At 36.0% G+C, this 10,240-nt stretch overlaps 1 protein-coding gene across 2 annotated transcripts; it reads right to left on the bottom strand.

The window, feature by feature from the left end:
- Nucleotides 1-2,589: 2,589 nt before the first annotated feature.
- LOC122645333 (uncharacterized calcium-binding protein At1g02270-like) lies at nt 2,590-5,649 on the bottom strand. 2 transcript variants are annotated; one of them, XM_043838649.1, is made up of 10 exons: nt 5,424-5,649; nt 5,206-5,316; nt 4,942-5,047; nt 4,177-4,397; nt 3,969-4,045; nt 3,777-3,885; nt 3,560-3,685; nt 3,346-3,408; nt 3,122-3,229; nt 2,590-3,028 (listed from the first exon to the last, which is right to left on the bottom strand). In XM_043838649.1, the coding sequence occupies exons 1-10, from the start codon at nt 5,601-5,603 to the stop codon at nt 2,795-2,797; spliced, it is 1,335 nt and encodes a 444-aa protein (XP_043694584.1). In that variant the 5' UTR covers nt 5,604-5,649; the 3' UTR covers nt 2,590-2,794. The 2 variants fall into 2 exon arrangements, with proteins under 2 accessions (XP_043694584.1, XP_043694590.1); XM_043838655.1 differs by having other exon boundaries at nt 2,590-3,010.
- Between the last annotated feature and the right edge of the window lie 4,591 nt (nt 5,650-10,240).

Raw genomic sequence — 10,240 nt, 5'->3', positions numbered from 1 at the left:
TTGTGTCTGCTTTATTTTTCATTGCATATATTGGAGTGCGTTTGATTTTCAGAGTGGGTGCACTATCTAGTAGACTTGACCACACAGTGGTTGCGAGGTGGACATGCATTTGTGTAGTGATTGGTTGATAAAATTGGGTTTACTCGAATAATTTATGTGAATGTAGATAGTGTTGGAAATTAAGGTTTGATTTTGAAGAATTTGTGTAGACACTGATTCACACCCCCCTCTCAGTGTCAACCTGGGATCAACACGAAATATTTCACAAATTGTGAACTTTTTCAATCGAAACCTAGAAAGATTCGGTTTTTGGTTTAGATTGATGATTTTGAGGCTCAAATAGCCAAATTAGTTCCTAAAACTTCAAGGAAATTCTATTTACATCTTACGTTATATGATATTGTATATACAAACTTTATTATTAGAATACACATAATTCAATAAAACCAACAAATAGTTCATTACAAAAATTGGGGAGTGTTTTGATAATAAAAAAATCACAAGAAATGAAGTTGTCTAGAAAGTTTCCCTTTCTGGAATCGAAACTAGTGTAACAATACTGAAACTCAAAAGATGGTTGAAATTTCATCAAAATTACGAAAATATGATCGAAACCATATATTTTATACAAAGGATTTGACCGAAACAATACCGACATCTAAAACATGATCGAAATTTTACCCAAAATTACAAAATTTCGATATATTTTGGTTGGTTTCATGAAATTTCATCAAAACTTTGTATCATGGTTGTATTAATACACGGCCTTCAACTAAGGAATTTGTTTTTGGGTAAACCAATTAAAGAATCTATAAGATGATCAACCAATGAAAATGGTCAAGATTGGTCATGTCCCAAGTGCAAAATATCAGAGTTAAATACAATCCTATATTTTCTATTGCCAATTTTCCGTTCTTCAGATGTTTTAATCTTTCAATTGGATTTTCAAAGCTTTTTATATTACCATGTAGTCAAATCCACCTGGGCTAAAACTTGACTAAAAAACCTTCTTGAGTGGGCCATAGATTTTTTTTCCTTTCTCTTTCAGAAAAAGAAAATTGGTAGAGGACCGAAACTTCACTGATGAGATACAGTCTTTATTAAGAGGACTGTTAGCTGCCATTGCTTACCAAGTGAATCCTTTTGAATGTTATTTTTCTTCTCTTTCTTGTCAAGGCTGAGTAGATTTATTAGGTTTTCCCACTTGACTCGTCCTTTTCAAAACCTGGTCAAGACGAATCGTGTTTTTTTATTTTTTAATAATTAATATACATAATACTCAAAATGACAAGACCTTTGGTGTTTTTCACAATTAAAATGATAATTGAGAGGCATTAAATATATCACTTCCCAAAAGTAACCAAAGGATTATTATTAATTGTTAATACATGCATTAATATATAATCCGATCCAACAAGAATGGCCAAAACCTTTGGATTTTTGCATGAGGAAGTGCATTAATATATGTATGTAGTCAAAAGATTATTATTAATATTCATTATTACATATTTATGGATAAGAAACTAACAAACCTTATAAAGCCCATTGAGAGAGAGTTCTGACCAGACTCATCGAGTTTTGTGTGATTTGGGCATAAATACCAAGTCTATAAAAACCCGGACTGAGTCTAGTCATGTTTTTTTCATATTGACCGAATCTACAAGACTCTTGACCAGGTTTTACTGGTTTTCCAACTATGATTAGAACTCCAAAGATAAATAGTATGCATATGTATTTCCTTCTATAATTAGTTTATGTTTTAAGAATGACAAAACTTTGACCAATTGTATCCACGGATCGTTATCCTCTGCTGTCCGCTGCCCGAACAGCACCTGTTGTCCCCTCATATGGGGCTGAAATGACGACTTAACCTCTCTGCACGAACACAGTGTCCGAGGAAGGTTAAGTCGTCATTTCGTGCCCCATGTGAGGGGACAGCACTGTGCTGTTCGGGCAGTGAACAGCAGAGGATAAAAATTCTTGTATCCACATGAAAAAATAAAGGTAGACCATGAGCAAAGATATTCATAGAATGCAAAGTTCACTCTGGTTTTAATTTGAAGATGTTTTACACAAGGGAGATGGGGTTTCTGTCCGCGTTCAGAAATTTGATAAACATGCAGGCAACTACAAGGTTGCCTGAGTACATTCATTTGGTAATCATCTGGTTCTACATATAACATTGTACAAATGACTTTTTACGCCGGGGAATAATCAGAAGAAAGAAAGGAAGCTTACATAAAGATTACAAGTACAGGCACCAAAGCAAATCATACATAGCTGATAACCCCCTCAAGGAACTTAATTTCAAGTCCCCTAGCTACTGACTGTCTTTGCTGTAACATTGGACTGTAGAAGCTTACTAACAATCTCATTTCCTCAACCTCAGTTTCAGAAATCATAAAGACACCATTAAAGAGAGTTAAGCACCCAATTAGTGAAAAAAACCAAAATTGGTACTACTCATATGGACTAGCACAGATTTTTTTCAACTATACTCAACAACACTGCATTGTCACTGGGGAAAATTCCACCGTGAGATTACAAGTACAGGCACCAAAGCAAATCATACATAGCTGATAACCCCCTCAAGGAACTTAATTTCAAGTCCCCTAGCTACTGACTGTCTTTGCAGTAACATTGGACTGTAGAAGCTTACTAACAATCTCATTTCCTCAACCTCAGTTTCAGAAATCATAAAGACACCATTAAAGAGAGTTAAGCACCCAACTAGTAAAAAAAACCAAAATTGGTACTACTCATATGGACTAGCACAGATTTTTTTCAACTATACTCAACAACACTGCATTGTCACTGGGGAAAATTCCACTGTGAGATGTGCATGATCTGACAGGGAATAATTCTCAGGCCATAGCCCTTTTTCGACTTCTGGAGGAAAGAGGACAGCATTCTTGATTTTGAAACCTAAAGTAGTTGAAGTGTTTGACATGATTCCCTCTGTTCCTCTCTGCTCAGATTCATCACTGCTCTCTTTTTGCTGGCTGAATGCCTGTGAGTTCAAAGCACTCTGCAATTGGTGGCTCAAAAGGGTCAACTGGAATGAAAATTTTAACCAAATAAATAAAAATGAAATTGAAAACAAAAACAGTACTAGACTTACATTCAAGAGTGAGAATTCAATCACCCCATCTTCGTCCGTGTCAACTTGATCCCACAACTCCTTTACTTCTTCAGTACTTAAGACATTAAAATGGCTGGTTATGCCTAACTAATAAAGCAAAAACAGAACAAAATATTAGCTAGATACATCTTAATTATTACATCACAAGCTATAGAGAAAGAAATCATATCCCAACTACACTCAGAGTTCAGGAGGGAAGATACCTGACTGAAAGTTTGAAGGAATTGGGAATAAGTGATGTAGCTGCCAAGATCATGAAGATGATTCTATGGAGTAAAAAGTGAAACAAGTTCAAATGAGAAAATTAAATATGTGGATGAAATTGATTAAAGAACATCACAATATATGGGAAGATGACAGGGCTTATGGAGTAGAAGAGAAAAAAAAAAAAAAAAACAACCTCATGACCCTAAGTACCTTTATATTTCCAAGAACAGCTTCCATGAAGCTTTCCTTCAACGGTCTCCGATGATTGTTAGGATTATAGAGCCATACAAAATCCACCCCACATATGTTGCCTCTGTGGTTGCGGTGACTAATCCACTGTAATAGGGATACACACATATGTGTTTTTCTTAGGTTCTAATCCTTTGATTTAACATGTTTAAACAGATGGATTGACGGAATGACCAACCTTTTGGGCGTCTTCATCAGTGTAGTGATGAGCAATATCATAAGATGATACAAAGCCTTGTGAGCGCAGAAATTTATAGACATGCCCCCTTTTACTCCCATTCCAGTCCCTTAAATCACAAAATAAAATATGTCAAGATGGTTAAATAGTTTTTTTTCTTTTTTCTTTCTAAACAATCTTTTTAGAACTTACCCACACAGGATGATAGGAACATGTTGAAGATGGTATTCATCACAATATGATTCAATGTACTGCAAAATCTTGTAGACCTGTTTCAGATCATATTTGAGAGAAGAAAGTTTCAAATGTGCAAGTAATGCCATCATTTTGTTGTGAAGATAACAGGATCAGAATTAAAAACTTCAGCAAGAAAATTATGAATATGCAATGAATTTGGAACCTGCTGTAGCCGAGTGAAGCATAAGCTAGAATCGTGCGGAAACAATAAGTGTGTATTCACTACGAGAGCTTCCTTCTCAATGTTAACAGTTTTGTTTTGAGTGAAATTCATAATCAGTTCAACATGCAGAAGCTGAGCCACACGGTCACCAAAATCATTGAATAACAATTCTCTGTAATTCCGAACTTGGAAGTCCTTCTGGTGAACTGCAATAAGTAGACCTGTGGCCAAAAGAAATAGTTGCTTCAGTACATAGTATATTAGTTCTCATAATCAGAGGAAACCTTCTCCACCTTGCTGGTTAACAAATTATCTCAATAGTGTGAACCTGTATTGGCTATCCAAAATTATTTTGAAAACTGTTCACTTCCTATGAAGGGTGCTAACATTATTTTGGGTTTTGAATAAAGAAGGAACTGGATAAGAACATTAAATCTATACTGGAATGTAAAAGGGGGGTGGGGTTTGGAGAAGAATCATTAAAGAAAAACTAGAGGGGAATTAATTCTCACCAAGAGACAGATTAATGACTGAAGAAAGATCCAAAATAACAAACCAAAACATATTTCCCAATAACTGAAAACTTTTAAAGAGTCACAGAAAAAAGAAAACAAGCACATCAGAGAAATAAAAACAATAAAGAGCCTTTTGATCCATCCCATTACTTCCTCTTCTTCTCATTGCCCTTTCCCAAAAACATCAAATGCCCAAATTAGGTAAGTAAAACAAAATAAAAGGGGCAGCAAGAATATTACAGTATCATACCATCACCACGGTTGTTTGTCCTTGCAAGTTTATAAGTTGCATAACCAGCATCACTGAGTCGCCACTCATACATTCCCACAAGCTCTTCATTCCCGACCCAGAATTCCTAAACATTAGTATTTAAAATTAACCCATGAAATATTAACAAGTACTCATCACACTAAAACTGAGGAACACAGAGATTCTCACTTAGAAAAAGAACGCTTAGAAATGAAACTACAACATCAGAACAGAATTCATACCAGAAGTGAAAATCACACAGACCTGTATGCAAATAATTGAAGATTTTCGGTGTAGTAGGCTCTCCAATATGCACTCATTACGATTAAGCCAATACTCCCTGAACTCACTCTCCCTTAACTCGCTCTCACAGCTCTGATGGGGTTTCATAGAATGATAGAACAGAGACAATCGAACCGTCAAAAGTATGAACCAGAAGAAATCCAATAGAACCCAGCAATTTAAAAATTGTGCAAACTTACCACACCATTCAACCGCTTGTAGATGGGCGCAAGAATGTTGAAAGTAGTACAGGAAACATCTTCTATGCAGTTAGAGTTTTGATCCAAGACATCCATGGACTCTGTCGTGCCACCACCACCACTACCCACTTCAATAGTGACTTGGATAGGATTTGGGGAAGTTTCTCTTTCGCCAACCATTAAAGGAAGTTCGAAACAGAGTATGAGGCTTAAAGACTAGCGACTCTGCGTGGAAGAAATGTGCGTGAAGAGGGTGCAAAGCGACGAGTTTAAATTGTACTGGAAATGCAAAGGAAACTTCCAGTTGAAGTTTCATTGGAATCAGTTGAAAGAGAGAGAGAGAGAATATTATGGTAAAAACTTTACAGACGCGTTTTCGTCATCTTTCAAGAACACTGGAATTTCAGTTATATAACTACAAAATTGATTCAGATTCCAACCCAATTTGGTTTTGTGAAATTCTATTCAGGAAGGACTTCAAACTGAATTCGACCGTTGCCGTTTTGAAGTGAATTCATACTATGCATTGAGTTAACTCAGCACAGGATCCGGCTGGAAGCCTGGTACCACATAAGTTATACCTGTAGATTATTATGTGCTTGGTTGTTAAAAGGGTTTGACTCAGTGTTCCATCATTTGAGGACGAATGCACAACAACCAAGTTAACAATTATATACAACACGAGATTTAACATAATTGCCTACATCCACCCCCCAAGAGAATTTGAAAAGTTAGAAAAACTATCTATATCACTCTTTACCTCACAATGTGATAACCCTTATTTATATCTATATTTATAGGAAATCTTAAAAATTATAATTTATACATAATTATAATTTTACCCTTGTACATGTTCTGGACCCAGAAACTTGATCAAAATTACGTGAACTACTACATAATTCACTAAGTACGTATTAATATAGAGCCTACCACCATGTCTCGAGTTTAATGAGTCATAAAAAGAACTAATCTAAGAGAGAACTACCTGAAGTAAGGTGAGAGCCACTAGATAAAGGCTACCTGTCACAAAGTAGGAACAATGGAGTGGGCAGTGGAGTGGAGTGGAATCACTTGAAAAACTACCTACCACCAAAGTGAGATTCTTGGATCCAAAAATAAAAAATAAAAAATTCCATCAACACCATCATCATTAGAGCTTTTGGCTTATTGATTAGGTACGTATTAGTATCAAAGCCTATCAACACGTCTCAAGTTTAATGAGTTACAGTATAACTAATCTAGTAGAGAACTACCTGAAGTAAGGTGAAAGCCACTAGAAAAAGGCTACTTGTCATAAAGTAGGAGGAACAATGGAGTGGAGTGGAGTCATTTGAAAAAACTACCTACCACCAAAGTGAGATGCTTGGAAGCTCTAGTGCTCTACGTTCCGCCATAGGGAGAGCGGCCTAGATTAAAGTGTTGCTGCCCGGGTAGTGATATGTTATGTGATTAGTGTAAAGGTGTCAATCAGTTTAGTTTCGGTTATTCAGTTTGGTTTCAAATATATAAATCAAAATCGAACTGAATTGCAAATAGAAACACATTTTCAAAACCAAAATGAAACCGATTTGATTCAGTTGCAGTTTTAATTCGATTTCACATTCAATTTAAGTCCTATTTTAGGTGTTTGAGCCAATTTTTTACATCTTCACCAACCAAAAAAAAAAAAAACCTTATTTGTTAAGGTCATAATCCATCAAATTTTTTCCAAACATTAAAAAGGAATAGATTTTATCACCCACCTTGACTGAATTATTAAAAAAATATATAATATTAGGTAAGAGCCAACCAAAAGCAAGACAAAGAAAACCTAAAAGCCCATTTGGCTAACAGATGGACTCTACTTACATAGTCTTGAGACACATTCGAAAGGAAACCACAAAAAAAAGAACTACTACGTACAAAGAAATAAAATGTAACACAGAACAACTACATATGCCTAATCTAGAGATGAGCTCAATCCTTGTAGAGCTAAAAGAATGAGAATATCTGTAGATATGGGATTCGAAGACATGGAGACATAATGATGGCATCACGAACTGCCTCAGCTTCAAGGGCAGAAAGGTGAAGCTGCCCCCAAGAGGCCTTGCAACGAGCAGCTAGGAATCCCCCCCCCCCCATGTTATCCAACAAGGGGACCCCTCGGCCACCTTTAAATCAGTCAGCTGACCAAGCACCGTCAGTATCTCCAAAATACACGTTGAAGGAGCCAGAAGTTTCACACAACTAGGATATTGAGACATTGAGTTGATTTTTCAAATCTGCCAACAAAGAGATGACCAAATTAAGAGATTGATTTGGAGAAGGAAAAAAGAAAAATGTCATTAAATCATTAAAAAGATAAGATGTCGGTTCCAGGAATATCAGTCCACACACCTTTTCAGAGATTGCTTGCTTTGATAACGAGCTAGAAAATGAATTAAGAGAGAGATTTTAAAAGTTCCCAAATATAAAAAAAGAAAATATTTTTTTTTTCTCTATCTGGACAATGTTGAGATAAGTTTTGGGCAAAGCAAGTCTAATCCCTAAAGCTTGGCCCCCTAAATTGACGTGTGACAATGCAAAGTGGAAAAAGGCAAGGCACCAACATTTCGAAGCAAAAAGACCAAAAACCAATGTGTGTATTCCTCTTGATGCTTGCAAATAGGGCATATAGAAGATATTGCTAAGACTAAAGTTCATGACTTTACACGTCCCATCAACTATAAACTTCGTTGCATTCTCTTATGTGTTCTGGAAGGTTAAAATCGGAGTTGACTCGATGAGTCAGGCTTCTTCTTTTTTTAATATATATTTTTATTATGAAGGTAAACATACAAAAAATGATATTCACGAGAAGGTTACGTAGAAACTAGAAAGTAAAACTACTCTTACCTTTCTCTATCATGTGGTGGTGGTGGTGGTGGTGGTTTAGCCTGAGAATCCGAACAAGTTATGGGCTTCAAAGATCATTCAATCAGACCAGAAGAAGGATTCCCCATTTCCCCCTTTTTGTAAACAACTCCACTTGGTTGGGTTTAAAAATTCTAAAAAGAAGACATCAAGAAATAAACAACAGAAGGAGAATCCAAGTCTCATTGTAGACCACAAATTGTACCAAATTTCATTCTCTTATGGTACATGGTTCTTCTTGTTGATTCAGTAATATACTAATATTGTTCCATTTTGCATTGCAAGAGGGGGGGGGGGGGGCGGCGAATAGGAGAATTGCTTCTGACTCTGGCCTTTTTTTTCTGGTTAGAAGCTCATCTTTACATAAAATGTTGCTTTTGATTCACGTGAACCATTAGTTTGTTGGGGAATATTTTTTTTATGGATACTTTGTGGTGGGAAGGTTGCCACACTTGCCCCAAAGGTAAGGAATAGTCTTGGGATCTCCAACTAAATTCAACTTCCGACAATTCAAATAGAATAAAGATGGATAGATTTGCAAACACATTTTTCATTCAAGACTTCAATTTGGTATTATACTTAGGTTATGTTTGGTAAGCAATCTCATTCTGAGAATGAGAATGCAATATGCATTTTAAATTAAAAATGAGAACATTGTTTGGATACATGTCTCATAAAGTGCATTTTTTTTTTTAATTTTAAAATGTTTACATTCCTTTTCAGCATTTCATCGAACGATTCATGGGAAGGCAGTGGGTTGGATGGATATCTCCAACTGGTACAACTGAAAAAGGAAGCCCAGTGAGCTAACACATTGACATTGCAGGCTAGATAAATAGAAGGGGAATTTGGATTGGAAGCCCTAAATAGAGATGTAGGAGACCGGAAGCTGACTTGTCTATTGATTTTAAGGATTAATCCTTCATTATCGGATGCTTCTACGACGAGTCTTCTAATTCAAGTTACCCATCCTTGCTAGATTTAGTCCATCTGTACCTGTCCAATTCTTAGTCATAACAATTTTGGCAATGATCAGTCTGCCAGAAGGATCCCCAGATACATTCTCCTTCATTGATTTTATTTTCTAACTACACCGCTTAATTCAAGCAAAACCTGGGATTATTTTCTAACTACACCGCTTAATTCAAGCAAAACCTGGAGCTTCTATGGTCCAGAAATAAAATGCAGAAATAAAGGGACCGGTGGGGGTGTTCAACCTATCTCTGCAACTCTCATCTCCGCAAGACTCCACCGTCACTACCTCCACTAACACCAACACCGCCACTTCCACCTCCACCAAATTTTTGGGCATTCAATGGTATTTTTGAAAATTTATCAAAATTATACAAATAGAAATACTGCTCATAACAAGTGTGTTTCTATTTCTTATCAAACACAGAAATAGAATTTACTATCCATTACCAAACACATTTTTTTGTGAAGAAATTTCCCCCCAATACTAGAAGTACAAAAAATTATTTCTGAAATAGAAACATGACCCAAAAACAGAAGTGTTATCATGCAAGGTCATGACCAAGGCAAATTGTTGGTAACTCACATCCCCCACTGATAGTCGTTTGATTTGACAGAATTCCATGTCTTCTACATTTTGTACCAACCAAACCATTCAGATCCAATTTCTTGTTTTTCTACCTTTGACTGCATTCTTAGGTCTTATACTTTCACTAATTGAATAGTACTTGCAAGACCCAGTTAATTACTTTTTACTTCGGTTCAATCTAAGATGATTAGCAATTTGCAGCATGCTTGGAGCAACAATTGGGGTGGGTGGTCTGCAAATGTGATCTTTTTCTACTTCTGATTTTAATCATTTATAGTATGGATCCATAGGACCTAATGGAAACAATGTATACATGTTAAAGTAAAGAGCACTAAAGGTGAAGTTGCTTTTAGTGGCAAAATAA

Source organism: Telopea speciosissima, chromosome 1 (genome assembly GCF_018873765.1).
Source record: "Telopea speciosissima isolate NSW1024214 ecotype Mountain lineage chromosome 1, Tspe_v1, whole genome shotgun sequence".
NCBI lineage: Eukaryota > Viridiplantae > Streptophyta > Magnoliopsida > Proteales > Proteaceae > Telopea > Telopea speciosissima.
The sequence above is the reverse complement of the archived record's forward strand: the minus strand, read 5'-3'. Positions and strand labels throughout refer to the sequence as shown.